The sequence below is a fragment of the Paramisgurnus dabryanus genome, chromosome 21, assembly GCF_030506205.2.
Source record: "Paramisgurnus dabryanus chromosome 21, PD_genome_1.1, whole genome shotgun sequence".
Taxonomy (NCBI): domain Eukaryota; kingdom Metazoa; phylum Chordata; class Actinopteri; order Cypriniformes; family Cobitidae; genus Paramisgurnus; species Paramisgurnus dabryanus.
In genome coordinates, this window is record NC_133357.1 from 7,033,639 (window position 1) to 7,051,736 (window position 18,098).

The following is an 18,098-nucleotide window of genomic DNA, read 5'->3' on the forward strand; positions in this document are numbered from 1 at the left end:
ATAATGTTTTGATTTTCCACTGAATAAAGTAAGTGGCATGAATTTGGAACCATATGACAGATGACAGAATTTTAAATTTAAAGGTGCAGTGTGTAATTTTTAGAAGTATCTCTTGACAGAGATGCAAAATAATATACAAAACTATATTATCAGGGGTGTATAAAGACCTATCATAATTAACCATTTATTGTTTATTTACTTAGAACGATACTTTTTTATTTACATACACCGAGGGTCCCCTTACATGGAAGTCGCCATTTTGTGCCACCATTTTCTACAGAAGCCCTTAACGGATACATTTTTTTACTTTGTTGTCTCCGACGATGACATGTTTGTCGTGTGGCGGCTACCGTAGCTTTTCTATGTGTTTCAAAAAACGAGGGGTGAGCAGTGGATTAAGCCGTACCACTAGATGCCGCTTAAATTTACACACTGCACCTTTAACACACAAAAGATGAGCTAATATTTAGTGGTTTGTTTATTATAACCTTACAGTCGTGTTTACAGTAGTTTTTTACATAATATAATGTTGTAGATGCAAATATATAAAGTTAACAAATAAAACTGCTTTTGAATTGACTTGCAGAAGACTTGTATTAAAATCCCATGTGATGTGCCATGAGACATAAACCCTACAGCCAGCAAAACTACAGAAGCTGTTGAGAAATAATTACACTGACTCTAAATCAGTCATCCTGAATCCAGGTGTTGTGGCTATGAAGTGCACAGAGATGGTTTATGTTTCTCTGATAGAGCACATGCGCAACGATTGACTGACCTGGCTGGACAAACATTAAATGATGTGACAGAGCAAGACCTTTTCTGAATAATTTTCATTGCAAAAATATGTGTACAGTTGTGATGCCTAGGCCTGTCGCGATAAACGATAAATTGATTAATCGCACGGTAAATAAAATGAGCTCGATCATTTTTTTAGGCCGCGATAATTCACATTTGCATGCTTGTTTGTTTTCCTTGTCTCTCTCTCTCTCTCTACCAAAGAGACTGGATGACCGCTCCGTGCAACGAGTGACCCCGGATTTCCACCGACTGCGGAGCGGCTGCAGATCAGCTCCGCTGCGTTACGGCTCCGCACTCCGCCGTCCGCCAATACCCACCAGATCCGTATTTGTTGCAGAGCGGCTGCGTGCTGAAGTGACGAGGACCCATGAGGTCTCGCAAATTCACGTGATGATCGCGCGATACCTAGTTCTGTCTCTGCCCATTATGCCGTTGAATTATGACGTTTTTACAAACCAGCCCAGATCACAACACGAGATCTCGTGTAGACAGATTAGTACATCAAATCCATCCAAAATTAAAAAAATAAGAAGGCTGCTAAAACATTTATTTATGCTCTATCTTTAATGTATTTATTTGAAACTCCCCCTGGCTCTGTTCTTGTCTATTATTTGTTGTTTCTGTATTAATGACTTTATTTGTGTGTGTTTGTAATGTTTGTATTGCAAATATTTAATAAAAAAAAACACGAGTTCTCGCGTATTCAGGTATGATCCCGTGATAAAGTCATGGCTCCGCCCTGCGGAGCTGTCCGGCATCCGTCAAAAATAGAAGCTCTGCGTATTTGTGCCGGAGGGCTGCGGATGGCCGGAGCTGTGACGGATTCGGAGCGCAGTCAGTGGAAATACACACATTGACTTGAATGGAAACCGATTGACTCCGTCGCCGTTCCGCAACGGATCCGCAGCCGTTCCGCAGTCGGTGGAAATCCGGGGTGACAAGGAGTGAACCCTCGTCAGTCATTTGTCAGTCGCATGATCTGTGTGGGGAGGGGGGACTCCTGGCGTAGCCTATCACAGTAGGAGTACTGAGGAGGATGAGAGCCGCGTGAGAAGTGTAGCAGGAGAAAACACTAGTTAAGACGAGAGTTGGAGAAAAAGATGGATTTACTAGAGGCTGTTTACACTTGTCATTAACATGCGTTTTTATCGATCGGATCACAATGTTTTACGTCTTTTCTGACTTTTCTGACACAAGGTGAACAGTGCTATTTTTAGCCTTTCATTGATAAACTAAAGCGGGTGATCTCCGCAGTTTCATTTTGCAAGCGTGTGAAAGTTGCGCGATCTTATTTCATCAATTGCGCTGAAAATTCAGAGAAAGCTCTAACATATAAACGTACAAAATACTGTGCAGCATGTATACTTGCTAAACAAGCAGCGGACTCCGACATAATATTAGTTTGCGTCCATATAAACTCATAATTACTCCCGCTGGCGTTCAAATGACAGCGGAGAGACTCGCCCACCGTCTCACGGACCGTCCCCTCACAGTATTCAGCACAGAAGCGGTCGAAAGTGGACAAAAGAGACGGATTTAAATACCAGGTGTAAATGTGATATGTCTCTCTCGTCCACTTGTGATCTGATCAAAAACACATCTTGATACCAAGTGTAAACAGCCAAGTTTCAAAACCAAACGCTACAGCTGCAGTGTGGGAGTACTTTGGATTTAAACCTAATGACCGAGGTGAACCACTAAACCTGAACGAGCCGTTATGTCGCATTTGTGGTAATAACGTAGCACTTAAAAGTGGCAACACGACAAACATGCATATGCACCTAAAACGCAATCATCCTGTTATTTTGTTCATTTCTTGTGGATATTTAAAATGTCTTCCAGTTCCAGTATTACTTATTGTTTAGAAATAAAAGTTTATAGATCTTTGAAAAGATCTATCTGCATTATTATAATGGTCCCGGAGCATCAATGTTATCGCCTATCGCGATAAATTCCGAGGCAATTTATCGCCTAGCAAAATTTGTTATCGTGACAGGCCTAGTGATGCCAACTATATGTCTATTGGTAGTTTGACATTCTAAGACAGAGGTGCGCAAACTAAGGCCCGCAGGCCAAATGTGGTCCGCTGGGCACTTTTAAGCAGATTATAATTGGATTTTGGTCCCGAATGACTCATTTGATGCAATACCATCAACGTCCAAAAGATGTCGCCAGCGCTGAAAAACTTGACTGGAAAATGCGCGCCAGAGCAACAAAATAGATAGATGAATGATGCTTAAATAAATGTTGAACGTGTTCATGTTTCATGTGTAAAAAAGTATTATTTTTCACACAATTTACTAATCTGTATGTTTTCACTGTCCTAAAAACGGGCGGATGTCTTCTTTGTTCACTGAAGTCCCTCCTTCAGAAATACGTAACGAGTTCTGATTGTGTTGTTTGTTTAGGGTGTTGTGATTCGACAGCAGCTTAGCTTAGCCAGAGCCGTTTGAGCTTAGCTGGTGACTGACGTATTCCTGTCGTCTGGCGAAGGGTAAACACTGTGACAATATCAAAACATTTATATAATGCAGCAGGTCTGTTTTTATATATGTACAAAAATATATATTTATACAAAACATTTATTTCTGCTGTGTTCTGTGGCACAAAAAGCACATCTTATAATGAAGCAATAAAATAAGGAAATGAAAAAGAATAACCACTGTAAACGTCATAATGACATTATACTAACACATGCGAGACAATACAACATTGTCAACTGTTCAGACAACTGAAGCAATAAATATATTTATTTAAACAATAAATAAAGATGCCAGAATCATTCTTCAGATGTTTTTATTTTAAATTGTGTCTTTTTTGCTATGCATGTCATTGTTTATTGTGTATGTTAAGAAAGAAACTATATACAGAAAAAATATATTTAGATGAAATGATTTGGATTTAGTGTCTCTGCTTGTGATTTAACTAATGTTAAGTAAAATATTTGTGGTGTCTGATCTCTGATTTGACACCGTCTATGAAACCATCACTTGCCCTTTACAACAGTAAGGTGTGAATGTTGTCTATAATGGTTACATAAGGTGTGAATGTTGTCTATAATGGTTACATAATTAATGTTTACTCTGTATATGTGACCCTGAACCACAAAACCAGTCAAGTCACATGGATATAGTTGAAGCAATAGCCAGAATTGTTGATTTTTAATGCCAAAAATTATTAGGATATTTTACAAAGATCATGTTCAATGAAGATATTTAGGAATTTCCTACCGTAAATATATTAAGTCATTATTTTTTATAAGTGGATGAAGTTGCAAATTACTTCGTTTGGACAACTTTAAAGGCAATTTTCACAATATTTAGATTTTTATCTCAGTCAAAATATTTTCATATCCTAACAAACTTCTTTATTTATCAGCTTTCAGATGATGTATAAATCTTAATTTCAATATATTGACCCTTATGACTTTATGGTTTTGTGGTCCACGGCACAATATGAACTTTTATATAGGGGGGGCCTATAACAGTTTATTGATCTTACACCTTCTGGTGCCTCATAAAAATGTCATTAGTATGAGAAAGAGTTCGGCCATGAGCAGATCTTATGTGTTCAACCAGAAAGACAACAGTAGCGAATCCCACCAGAACAGACAGAACGAGCCGGATCAGAACCTCAACATCTCCACAATACTCCTGACAGTCTGTATGTGTAGACAGAGATTCTTCTAGAATGATAAACACGTACACATTTTCAGTAAATTGTTTTGTCAGAACAAATGCACATTGCAGAGACTGGTGGTGTTGTGGTAAGAAAAGACTTCCTGATGTATGTTTGTATTTTTTACCTTTATAGTATGGACAGAGGTCTTTCATTTGAAGATCAACGCTCTTAATGCTCACTGGATTTGCGGCCGTGCATCTGTATGTTTCTGTATCATTATAATGAAGCTTTAAAGATAAACTGAGATTAAATCTAAGATCAGAACTGCTGGTCTGGTTCATCATTTCACTTCCTTTGTACCACAAGATGGAGACGTTGTGGTCGTTTTTTACAGAGCAGAGAACCGAGCAAAACTCTTCCATCTTCTGTGATGTATCTGGTAAACATTAGCGTAGAGTTAAGTCTAAAGTATTTATTTTTACTCCTCTGTACAATAACAATAGTTTGCCCCAAGCTAGTATTAAGAATTTTTGGTACAACCAACAAGACAAGTGCCCTTACAAAAGTTAACCATGGTTTTACTACACTGAAAAAAAAATGATTCATTGAATTTAATCACTTTTTTAAAGTAAGTGGTTGCAATCAATTTATTTAAGCTACATTTAAACAAAAGTTTTATATTTTATTTTACTTTACTAATCTTTTTTGTTTAAATGTAGCTTAAATAAATTGATTGCAACCACTTACCTTAAAAAAATTGATTCAATTCAATGAATCATTTTTTTCAGGGTTCAAACCAAAAACCTGTGGTTACCACAAAATAACCATAGCTTTGCTACAATAATCATGGTTAAACCATGGTTACTATAGTCAGTGTTCGAATTGAGGGGTCTGGGGTGGTCTCGGACCTCCTGTAAGCATTGAGGTACATCCTATAAAGCACAAAAGTATAAATTAGGGGGTCCCCTGGTCACCCCTTGTTATGCGCTGCCACAAAGCGATACTGTCCATTATTTGTTCCAATTTCTAAATAAAACTAATCCAAAAGATTTCTGTCTATAATAAATGTGCGCCTCACACTGTTTTCTGGAGGAATTGACACAGGAATTGGGATAAAATGTTTAGTGATTGAGTTAAGTGTAATTTGTTTTTATTAAAACGTTGATCCAGGATCACATCTTGTGAAATCAAAGTGACCCTATAATGATGAGGGGCAGGGCTTAGGAAAGGGACCCCCATAACCTTTGACATAATTCGAACACTGACAGTAAAAGCATAGTTTTGCCAATAATGATCAATATACCAAAAAACATGGTAAATTTTTGCAAGGGTAATTTCAATCTGTTCAAGACTAAAGGTACAGTTTCTTTTTTTATTGATTATACAAAATAAATGTGTTATAGTGTATTTACAACTCTAAAGTGTCTAAAGAGTCTGTGTTTAATAAGATTATGGATGTATCACTTAGAATTGATTAAATAAAAGTAAAGCTCTTACTTGAAGGTTGTTGCACACTAGTAAGTGAAGTGCTCTTTATAGCAGGTACAGAAACAGGAGCTTTAGGACAAGAAAAAATGAACTTGACACTTGTTTGGACTCCAGATTATTCATGTATCCATATTGACTGCAGGTGTATCTTACCATATACATTCACTTTGTACATTCTTGTTGAAATCTGTTTGTTGATAACAATCATTGCTTTATAGATTCCAGAATCATTTGTGCTGATGTTTGAGATGGTTAAAGCTCCAGTCTGTTGGTCCAGCTGTACCCTGCCATTGAATCTCCCATCATAATGGCTGTAAAGTTTCCCATGGTACTGGGCGATGCGAGAACTTAGTTTGCCGTCTTCAAACGTCCACAGTATTTGTGTGCTTTCCTTGAGTTGCTCAACTTCAGTATGGAGTCTGAGGAGATCCCCATTCATCACTTTAACAACTTTCATATCATCAGAGTCTCCGGCCACTGGAACAGAAAAAACGCAATGCAAACAATCAAATGCGAGACACGAAATTAAACCTTATGAGACAAAAAGTTTTGAAAGAAAGCATTTAGCCACACAGTTGCACAACAGGTCTGAATTAATACAAACAAAGTTAAACATGCTGTACTCATCTACAAACAAATGCTTGAATTAATGCACAGGATTTTATTTTTATGTGCAGCTCTGCACAGGCCTGTGGTTTAACCAGGTGTGGTGAAAAGTGAAATAGAGGAAGTTGAACAATGCTACTTGTAAGTCACTGGGTCTTGACCAGAAGGTGTTACTTTTTATATAACAAAGTATAATACAAATTAAAGCACTTGAATACCTTACAACATTTTGTTTTAATCTGCTATATATTTGTCTATGTGTTTATATTGTACACAGTGAGCTGTACTGTATGGGAACATAGATTCATGATGCTAACAGTTATATAGCCAGGAAATGATATAAACAATACTGGTGTGTATTTGAGACAAAACAATGGCACTGATATATGTTTAGATATGGCAGTGAAATGTGTTTTTAAAATAAAGCAAGCAGTTTAGTCTCAGACTAGAATAAGCCATGTCTGGGAACCCGTCCCTAAATGTTTAAGCCTATAAAATATATTATAATAAATTATTTGTATTAAATTTGACCATAAAAGAAGAAGCTTTCTTAAAACATCCTTAAAAAATACATATATAAATGATTTATTAGATTTGTACGTACATCATTTATGGTATCTTACATTTTGCTTTCCTTTTAACCAAAAGTCTAAAAATTAAACCAAAAATATTAAAACGTCTTACCCTCCACAGTGATGAAAAACAAGATGAGAGTCCACATTTAGGATTTTGTGTTCTAACGATTAATCTTTCCGTTTGTCCCTTTACTCGATGATTCGACAGGATGGACATGCAGTAAAAAAAGTTTCTCTTTCACTCTCTATCTGTGTCTCTCTCTCATCTCTCTCACTTTGGTGGGTGCAGTTGTGGTTTAGAAGTTAGAGAGTTGGCCTTGTAACCTAAAGGTCGCTGACTTGATTCTCAAGGCCGGTGGGTTATGACTCATGTGCCCTTGAGATTGGGATCTTCCCCCAATTGCTCCTAGGGTGCTTTAGTTATAGTTGCCTACTTTAAGTATGGGTTATCATCAGTATGGGTTATCATACATTGACCCATTACAGGTCACTTTCACTTCACTTTCTCTCTCTCAATATCCAGCTATGACTTTGATAGATGTTCAGATTCAGTTCATTAGTTTTTACACTAAGTCTCAGATCTGTTTTTGTCAAGAAAATGAATGTGTCTATTACTCAAAGATAGTCAACTTTGTTGTGAGTTAACACAAGCGCAAGATAGATACAGAGATGGCGGAGAAGATAGGAGAAGAAGAGATGATATAATAATAATAAATTAGTTTATTGAATAATCTTAGTTGTATTTCAATGCTCAGTCTCACTTTGTCTGACTAAAACCAGATTGTTGTTGTTACAGGTATAATAAACATCAAGCAAAAACTGTGGAAAATTTACTTCTTCACAACATTGTGATGTGAAAGCTACATACAATACATTCACCACTAGATGGCGCTGCACGAGCATTTTTCACTTAATATTTTAGATTTCACTTTAAAGGCAACTGGTAACTAATCCAAATTTTTACAAAAACTCATTAAAGTTTTACTCTTTTAAATGCTGTTTAATGCACTACTGTCTTGCAGGAAGAATATATAAATATAGCGTTTTTATATGCAAATATTAAATAAGTAAAGCATGTGTTTTTATCATTTATATCAATAAGGATTCAGTAGCATTCTTGTTTAGTTTTAACTAGAATTTTTTTATAATGATAACTGTGAACAATTGACAACAAAAGTTGTGCGCGACAAAAAAGTGCACGAATGAAGAAGTGACGTCATTACGATCCGTCTGATAAACAACACGCGACAGTGTTTTACATTTTTCTCAGTGCTTGAAGAATTTATATCGAGTTTTTGGACCTTTGGACATAAAGGATTAGTGCTTGGTGATTTTGGTCACAGTGAGTCACAGTTTTGTTATTAACTTGCACGTGCCTCACCACAGCGGATCGACAATGTTTACTACTAAAAATATGGTTAACTATGTGGTAACCATGTTTTTTAAAAGGGACAGGTTGCGAGTGATGAGCGGATGCATTACATACTTTATGAGGAGACTGTACCAATCCTCGCATAAATATAGATCCTAAATAATTTTGAATTCAAATGATTTGTGTTTTATACAATTTAGTGTGAAATAATTAACCATATTTGTGATATCTGGAATGTTTTCTTCTTAATAATTTATACTTTCTGTACTTGTTCATCTTTCGTTTTTGACTTTGAGTTCATCCAGTGGTTTGAATCATTTGAATCGACTCACTCAAACAGATAATCGATTCGCGTTCATCATTAAGTAGTATCTTTTTTTTACAAGTCAGCGTATTAAATCAGTAGATTCATGTAAAACAAGAAATGTTGCACATCTAAAACTAGGGATGCACCGATACCGATACTGGTATCGGTCTTGATACCACATTTTCTAAAGTACTCATACTCGTTAAAAGTCCCCCGATACTTGGAATCGATACCACGGTCTGAGAAATGTCTATGTTTGAGCGGCGTGTAAGGGGTTAATGCCTCTTGTGTTGTCCAAAGAGGCAGAGTTTACAACAAACTGGAAAACTAGTCCTTTGTTTTTTTTGTTAAATTATATGACGAAAGCTGTTACCTGTAAATTTAAATCATGTTTTTTTATTAAGTACTCGGTATCGGCAAGTACTGAAATGCAAGTACTCGTACTCGTACTCCAAAAAAGTGGTATCGGTGCATCCCTATCTAAAACTTTTATAATTGTGTCTACAGATTTGCTGAGATATTTTTCAGGCTAGATGCTTAACATAAAGACACCAGTTACCTAAAAAGTTACCAAATAAACAATCTCAGAGGATTTCTGTGCAAGTAAATAAACAAAGTGTTGACACAGTTTGTGATTGTAGACCGCAGATAACACACAAAGTACATTAGATTAATATGACTTTGTAATAGTATGTACATTTCCTTTCCAAAGTCCTTCTGGTACACAGGTATTCACAAAATACAGCAAGCTTTTAATAGTGGACATCTTGTATTTACAGATATAAAAAAACGTATAGGATCTTTTTAGGTCTGTACGATGAAAGAAACTCTAACAAAATGGCAATTTGTTGACTCGTTTGAGATAGAGGACCGGCTGCACAAACCCTGACATGATACCAATAGACAAGGAAATGGACCAGGCCAAAAGATACTTCTCTAACTCTATGATATGAATAAGAATAAGAGAGACGATCAAAGGCCCATACATAATAACTGAAGACACCAACACTGTCAGAATGATCCGGAAAGCCCTGATTTTATCCCGGTTTACTCCATCTTTCTGCTTGCCATTGTCACTTGGCCCAGGACGCAGTAGAGCCTTGAGGACCATTGAGCAACTGTACAGTTTAACAGAGAAAAAAAATAGGAGAATTGGCAACATGAACATATGAAATTCAATGACACGCATTGTAACTATTAAGCTGGAGCTTATGATGACGATCCACCCGACAGCAGAACAGGCAATCCTGTATTTCATGGGTTTGAGTTTGAGGAACATCACAGGATGAAGAACCCCTAAGTAACGTTCCACACAGATGCAACTCTGAAACAGAGGACGACCCACCAACAGCATTATGCCAGGAAAGTAAACCCCAAACCTACAGTCAGTACAATTGAAGAAATACTGCCGTATGATGGACACATAGGAGGAGCAGAAGATGACCTCAGTGAGTGCTTCGTTGACGACGAAGATTTCGGTGGATTGTCCTCGGATCATCTCCTTCGCACTGAGCCACAGAATGTAGCAGTTCGCCGGAAAACCAAGAACTATGTTGATCCCCACGGCACAAGCGATCAAATAAGCAGGATAAACATAGCATGCGCTGGAACTCACTGAGAAAGTCATTGACACACACATTGAACTGTTTGTCGCCGGCAACATGTCCATGTCTTAATTTCTAAAGATTTATAAAAAACAAATATAATGAATAAAGATTAGGAATTTAAAAGTAACAAAAAGTTGTAATCTACAGAATGTTTTACTTTATCCTTTGTCAAAGCAAGTAGACAGTAGTTTGACTCCACTCCTGCCGAGTGATTTGTTTCACCTACAGCAGAAATAATTTTTCTTCTCATATCTGACCTTCTGATGATTTATTGAGCGGTTTTTGCATTGATGCAACATTCAAATGTAGTTTTTCTAGCATGGGTTGCATACCAGACATGCAAATAAAGAATTTTCAGAACGTCAGAAAGATAAACCGAGCAAATATACTTTATAATACTTCTAATAATACTTCATAATTCAGCCCTTGTTAAGTGATTTTGAAATGATCTACGTCATTAAACAAAGAAGACTACATGCATGGGTAAAATCGGCTCATTTATTCATAGATGACGAGGTTCTCAAAGGTCTGAATATTAGGAAGTTTGTCACTGTCAAAATCTATTAGTATTTTTCTTGGTCCTGGCAGATTTGGTGTAAACTCCACTTTGGCGATGGCGAAACCTTTAGGATCAACTCTTCCAATCCTGCAAAACAAAACAGTCATAAGACTTTTACAATAAAAACAATCGATTGTGTGACATACAGGTGTTCAGTGATTGGTTAAAGTTTTCATCTACCTCTAATTATTAATGTTGATGTGTGTTTTGAACAATACTTATTCGATTAATGCATTTAGGAAAACATTTGGCTTCACTTCTAGCATTATGTCAAAAAATATCACTGTAAAGAATTTGTAAAAAAAGATTTATGTTATTTACTGGCAACATTTTGTTTAAAGTTAAATTAACATTTACAAGGCTTTGTCTTTACAGAGTAAAACTAAAATAACAGCATCAAACAAAGCATTCTGGGAAACAAAATTTGAAGCAAAAAAACAGAAAAAGTTTGATGATGATTTCTGGTTCCCAGAATGCTTTGCATGAGGCTATTATTTTATAGTTTTATTCTGTAAAGATAAAGATAAATATTTAATATTTATTTAACTTTGAATAAACTCTTGCCAGTAAATAACATACATTTAAAATTACAGTAAGTTACCGGCAAGCAACCAGCTGCAAGAAAAAAATTTATGGTGTACTTTGTATAATTTGTTAAACCTGGTACATTCACAAAGCACCAGAGTAGGGTTGTCTCTATCGTATTTCAGTCCTTAATACGGTTGCGTTCACACACAGTTCTGTTTTTGCATACATTTCCTGTACATTTTTGTGACTCGCAACCTAGAGCAATAGACAATAATTCAATATCAGTATATTTCGGAGTATATTTTTTTCAATAACGCGATATGGTTTCTAAACACATTTCCAATATTTCGATATACATTACAGCGTTCCCTGGCCGTTTACATGTCACGTCTAAAAACGCATTTTAAATGCATGTCAAGGCACTTCTTTCTTCCAAAGCATGCTCTCGTGGCGTCTTTCGGAGCTAAGCAACCATGAGTGAGGAAAACACAATCCCTGATCGGATTTCGCTCATCTGTACGTCAAATCATATCATTGTCACCATGTGATCAATAAATCTGGTTGAGACTGAAATGTTTGCACAAAGAAGAGACGTCACTCAGAAGTACGAGAAGGAGGTGCGGGGTTTAAATGTATTTTTGTATAAAGGCTAAATTTAAATTATTTATATTATACCAATCTTCGACATTTGCATCCAATTGACTTTGACAGCTATACAGACAGTATTAAAGCTGCGAACAGAATATTTTCAGGCTCACACATGTAATAAATGCAGTTGTCTATCCTGAACTTTGCCACTGTGAACGTAGCCAATTGGTCTGCATTATTGATAACGCAATGAGTTTATACTGTATGACATAAGATATGTTTGCTGGCAGAGCAGTGAATGTAGTTTCTCTTGCCAGATCCAGTGATCAGATCACTTACTCGTGAGTGATGGGTTTGCCGTCAGTTAAGTTGGCACTGTGTATAGTGAACACGCAGTTCTCCAGAGACTCTGGTAGTGGATTTTGCAGAGATAAATCTGCCACAAGTTTCTGGCCCACTTTTGGCACACCCAATATCTGTAGAGGGACAAGATCATAGATTTATATATTTCTTTGTTTATCTGACACTTTTGTCAAGAAAAGATTTGACATACATTGACAATTATTTCAGGGCTGTCCAGGATGATGGTCTTTGTCGCTCTGTAAAACTCGCGTGTGTCTGCGTCAATGAGTAAAGCCATCAGTTTGATCATTCTGTCTTGAGTTATGGCTTTACTGTACTCCACATACTCCAGTCGTAAAGTTACCTTTCCTCCTAAAAACACAAAACAGACATGAGATTATAGCTATTGCAAATGTTTGAAATGACTTTTGTAGACAAAAATAAAGTTGGCATACCCTCCGTAGATGCTAAATTCATTTCGGTAAACTCGCCCAATCCACAGGTCTCTCCGAGTTTGCCATTGTAGGTCACAGCCTGGGCGTAAAACATGACTCGACAGGTCTTGGTGACCATGGTGTTGTTTTTGAGCTCCGCATAGACGTCGAAGTCCGAACCGATCTGCATGTCTGGGATCACTTTGATCTTGATGTGTAAACCAGGTTCCTCTCCCGTCTGAGAAAGTCTGTTGTGGTGATTTGCTTTTTCGTAAACCTTTCTCTCTTCTTCAGAACCTAAAGATAACAGAGTCTTAATCTGTCATGTGACACAAAAGCATTCATGCTTACCAGAAAATGTTGGGTTTTGGATGAATCAGACTGGTTGGTTGACCAGCATCACCAGACTTTGGTTTTGCATGGCTGTTCTTGTTGACCACAGCTAGATTATTACCATACCAGCATTAACTAGCTTTCATGCTGGTCTAAACTGGTCTTTTGAGCAGGGTGAAAAGCAACATTTGTTTAAATTGATATTAGAGCAATTTGTTTTGCATTTGTTAGTTTTTTTACAAATTTTAAAAATATTAGCTTGGAGTTTGGATGGAAACTCCACCATAGACACGCTTAGTGTTGGCCTTTGGCAACAAGACTGCACATTTAATGCATCATTTGAGACAGGGCTGTTGTGTGGTTTGAATGAAATATGTTGGATTGTCTTCCTACCCTCTGGATATTTGTAGCTGTGTGTGATGTCCTCTCGATCATCACTCCCGACTGCCTTGGTGCTTATAGACTTGCCCACCTCTGTAGTGGATCCACTCATCTTCAGCACTCTTCCGTCATTTAGTTTAATGTACTCCACAACATCAGCATTCACCTCAGCGTATACATAGGGAACGTCATAGTGCAAAGTGAGCTCACCCTCTTTTATGGCTCTGACAGGGGCCGGGCCACAGCAAAACACCCCTTTGGACAACATAACCGAGTTCTTTATCCACTACATTGCTGTTTCATTAGCAATATTGATGATTATATAGATTATTATCATCTTACCATCACTTATTTGCTGAGGTGTCGGATCACTCGCCTGCCAACCTTCGTACCCAAGCGGCAGGTCTGATCGTGTCATCCAGCTCTCGACCCACACGTGAAAGTTCCTGAGGAAAGACAATATTTGAGAGAAATAAGTAAAACACTGTACTCATGCTAAACATAAATACCCTAATTTAGTAAATATTTACGTTTTATCCGATTAATCTAAAAATAATCGCCCGATTAATTGATTGTAAAATAATCGTTATGCCGAGTTCAGACTGCATGATTTTCAAACTAGTCGGGTCACCTGTGGTTTCACACTGCGTGATTATCTGGGGTGGCGTTCAGTCGCTGCTGTTTCAGACTGCATGATGGATTGGCAACAGGGGTTTTCATACTGCACAACTTTACCGTGAGAAGAAACGCCGATAACTTTGTCCCGGTCTGCAAACTACGTCTCACAAACGCGAGAAGTGAGGTGAATTCAACAACGCTAGGTCACGCGTGCAAGACCGGAGTTCTCACGTGAGACTTTGGCTGTTTCTCAATATGCGTTCTTCAGCGATCTTGCATCCTTGTGTTCTCGCTCTACGTCATCATTAACCTTCGAAGTTCAATTCCAATTCTCAAGAACGCAAGTACAGAGGACACATGAAAATACCCGGATGTGTTCTTGATATCAAGGATGCATCGAGTGCAGACTTGCGCACTGAAATCGCTTTTACGCCCCAGAAGTTATTGCGGCAAAACGATGGCGGAAGTCAGGTTACCACCAGGAAGATCGCACACAACTCAATTCTCGCAAGTGCGTTCTGTGTTCTCGTGACCTTCTGAGTTCGTTCTTCCAAGGTCGCCTGGCAAGACCAATCTACACAAGGACGCAAGTCCGTTCTTTGCATTCTTGGAATTAAGAAACAGCCTGGGATTAGTATTAAAAATGGTAGCTCGCAAGAAGTTTACCATACAAATTGCATGTGCGCTCATTTGCAGCAGAAAGAAGAAGAAATAAAGATTATGAAGGAGGAAATGTTTTGAGAGGCTCCTCCCCGAACTTCCAGCTGCCCTGTATGTTGCTCTCTCATTGGATGTAGGTCATCGTCGATGTTATTGTCAGTCAAAACACATTTCACACGGCATGATTTTGATTTTGAATGATGTCAGGGTGGACAGTATATCTTTTAATCTGTAATCATTGGTAGACATATTAAACATACCATATAGAGTCGTCAGAAATGTTCTCATCAAATTCATTGTAGAAATGCTCCATTAAAAGATCACCGTTACTGTCGTGTGCCGATCCAAAATTTGTGACGATTCTGCAGGGGATTCCCAGAGCCCTGGACACTGAATATAAACCATACATGCATCCAAATAAATATCATTACTCGTTACCACTCATCCAATCAGATTTGCAATGTTATATACTGATTTATGGTAAATAAAGCACACGTTAAATATTACCTGTGCAGGCAACAGCTGCGAACACCCAACACTGTCCGTACCGCACGCCACCAAATCCGGAATTACTCCACTGCCGGAGGATAGAGCCGCTGTCTTTCCATGCCGTCGGCTTTACTCCATCCTCATAATCACCTGACCAGTTGCCCACCAGAACACCTTTATCATCATTACTGTTGATCTGCACCAATAAAAGACAACACAATCATAAAGTAAAACAAACGAGTCTCTTACAGTCCTACATGTTATGATGATGGCTACTGACCATTGCACTGAACACTCGTGTCACATACACAGGACTCTTTCTCTCAGAACAGTCTAGAGCTGCGTCACTGATATATTTGGGGTTTTCATCTAGAATCTTGAGACTGATGTCCAATATGCCCGGCTCGAACTGTGAGAAATGACAAAAAACAATTATATTGTTATCTCTAAGAATGATTTAAATGGAGAGAGAACATCAAAAAGTTGTTTTATGGTTGATGACGAGGTCATGATAAAAATGTTTCAAAAAGGTTTGAGGTGTAACACCTGTCCAAAAGCCCACGGTAGGGCCGTGATCCGTTTGGGTGTCCCGCGGTAGATCAGGCCATCCTGAGAAAGGACATATTCATCTCTCTCTGATTCATTTGACAGGTACACCGAATCCCCTGGAAAAACACCAATTATTCACACGTTACATTTACATTAAATTTACATTTATTTATTCAGACAATGCTTTTATTCAAACTGAACTCTGGATGAAAAATCTACAAGCACTCCATTAATCAAGAATATAAGCAATGTTTCAAATGCTGAGATATACCTAATGAAAAAAAATATACCATGATTATTCTTACTTTTACACCAGGGGTTAAAAAGCAGCACAAAATCTCCAAGAATGATTCCTGCTCCCTGATCCAGGATCAGCTTATAGACTCCAATAGGAGCATTTGGGTGCGAGCATATGGTCAGAGACACTGTGTTTTCAGACGTTGTTTCTGAAGTTGCACTCCAACATGATCTCGAGATGAATTTACTAAGGCTAAATTCTGCTTTGGTTTGTGCATCCACTGAAGGTATTGGACCTTAAAGCAAACAGAAATAAAAGTTAATGAAAGTTTATCTCCTGGTTATGTGATGTGCATGTGTTAAAGCATTAACATTGTGCACATGACATGAAGACTTTAACACTACGCTAATGAATTTCAGGCATCCTACATCTTCTAAATATAGTGCTAAACATCGCTGTAATGTAAGGCTGCATATCGATTAATCGCAACTAATTGTTTGGAGAATAAAAGTAAATATATGTATTTGTACTGTAAATAATTATTATGTATATATAAATACACACATGCATGTATAATTTGAAGAAAAAAGTTATTTATATATTAAAAACTTTTATTCTAAAAGCAATTAGTTGCGATTAATCGTTATGCAGGCCTGTAATGTGATGAAAATACTTTTGGGCTTTTGTCCAACCACCTGTCATATACCAGAACTAACTGTGTGGTATGAATTCTTATGATAATCTAATTTATTTAGAATATGTTTAAATTAAAATGATTTTAAGTCTGATTTGGGTGGTATTTAATAAGGAACCTGTTTTGGCGACGAAGTTGACGTTGGTCCCGTTCTGAAAGTGAGATCCCGGTCGCAGGTGTAGTTTGATGGTGAACGGCTGACCTCTCCTCACGATCAATCTGTCCACACCGATCAGCTTTGTGTGATGATCTGTGTTGTTCACCTCACACAACAGATCAATACGTTCGATCTCCACGACTGTGAAGGAAACGCCTTTCAATACATTTTCCCATTAAGACAAGCATTATATGGTGTTATTTAAGTATCACGACCATTAACAATCAAATCGACCAAATCATTGTCCACTGATTTAAGGCATAGCACCGATTAGATGCACCAATAGATGTCAATCCAGGGACATGTGTTACTTGTGTTCCCATATGCAGACAGTGGGACGTGTAGCATAGGACTAAGCATGATGTATATTTAGGACATGACCCATAGATTCTTGACTAACATGAAAAGAATCAGATTGAATGAGCTTGTATGCAAGCTTTTCACGTACAGTTCATTACAGATGTAAAAGCATGATGGCACTTCAGTTGACCTATGAAGCTATGAAGATATTTTAGACAAAACCATGCACCAGTGCAGTGTCAGATGCTCTACATGACTTTGCAGAGAAACAGTATTGCAATTTAGACGTTAAGTCACAAATATTTTAAAGTGTCAAATGCAATTATTTGTTTGTTTTGGCAAACGTAAAGCATGCAAATTGTTAAATATCTGACGTTAACACGATATATAGATCTGCACAACCACATACACTGATCACCATAAATTTACATGTAATTGATTGAACAATGCATCAACCACTTGTAGTAAAATTTTGCGTATGTCTTATACAAATACATCAGAAAGTGTGACATGTTTGAATGAAGCTCAGTCTTACCTTCGTCCATCATCGCAGGCGGTAATGCTCGACCCGAGGGACAGATCCACTCGGTGTTGGGTAACTTCAGCTGGTGTTGTGATATTTCAGGCATGGTGTCATTATGTTTCTGTGGTGTCAGGAGATGTGCACTTTGAACCGCTGTCCTTATGACAGTTCCTGTCTAACAGAGACTAAAGCTAATAAATCATGTGTCGAGTTACATCTATTTTTGACCAGTGGGGTCATAGAGGCTCATTAATTATAAACTCTAAATATACACAACCCTAAATATGTGTACGTCTAACTGTAAAGCTAGGTGTCACTTTCTTTCAAT

At 37.6% G+C, this 18,098-nt stretch overlaps 2 protein-coding genes across 2 annotated transcripts; both read right to left on the bottom strand.

Moving 5' to 3' along the window:
- Positions 1-4,291: 4,291 nt before the first annotated feature.
- Positions 4,292-7,335, bottom strand: LOC135750258 (SLAM family member 9-like). Its single transcript, XM_065269047.1, has 5 exons — positions 7,201-7,335; positions 6,064-6,387; positions 5,920-5,979; positions 4,607-4,858; positions 4,292-4,486 (listed from the first exon to the last, which is right to left on the bottom strand). The coding sequence occupies exons 1-5, from the start codon at positions 7,235-7,237 to the stop codon at positions 4,299-4,301; spliced, it is 861 nt and encodes a 286-aa protein (XP_065125119.1). The 5' UTR covers positions 7,238-7,335; the 3' UTR covers positions 4,292-4,298.
- A 3,537-nt stretch (positions 7,336-10,872) lies between these two features.
- On the bottom strand, positions 10,873-17,864 carry tgm2a (transglutaminase 2, C polypeptide A). Its single transcript, XM_065269046.1, has 13 exons — positions 17,783-17,864; positions 16,909-17,088; positions 16,164-16,391; positions 15,856-15,974; positions 15,590-15,718; positions 15,328-15,505; positions 15,081-15,210; positions 13,885-13,988; positions 13,555-13,797; positions 12,850-13,125; positions 12,606-12,766; positions 12,392-12,528; positions 10,873-11,023 (listed from the first exon to the last, which is right to left on the bottom strand). Exons 1-13 carry the CDS (start codon positions 17,793-17,795, stop codon positions 10,876-10,878), a joined length of 2,046 nt encoding a protein of 681 aa, XP_065125118.1. The 5' UTR covers positions 17,796-17,864; the 3' UTR covers positions 10,873-10,875.
- Positions 17,865-18,098: the final 234 nt, after the last annotated feature.

Excerpts from the sequence above, each read along its gene's own strand:
- tgm2a (XM_065269046.1), bottom strand. Across the intron at positions 13,989-15,080 it reads ATTTCTGACGACTCTATATG|GAACTTTCACGTGTGGGTCG; the intron begins GTATGTTTAATA and ends GTCTTTCCTCAG. Across the intron at positions 12,529-12,605 it reads GCCCTGAAATAATTGTCAAT|ATATTGGGTGTGCCAAAAGT; the intron begins GTATGTCAAATC and ends GTCCCTCTACAG.
- LOC135750258 (XM_065269047.1), bottom strand. The coding sequence starts at position 7,237 with ATGTGGACTCTCATCTTGTTTTTCATCACTGTGGAGG. Across the intron at positions 6,388-7,200 it reads GTTTTTCATCACTGTGGAGG|TGGCCGGAGACTCTGATGAT; the intron begins GTAAGACGTTTT and ends TTTCTGTTCCAG. Across the intron at positions 5,980-6,063 it reads GTACAAAGTGAATGTATATG|CTCCTGTTTCTGTACCTGCT; the intron begins GTAAGATACACC and ends CTTGTCCTAAAG.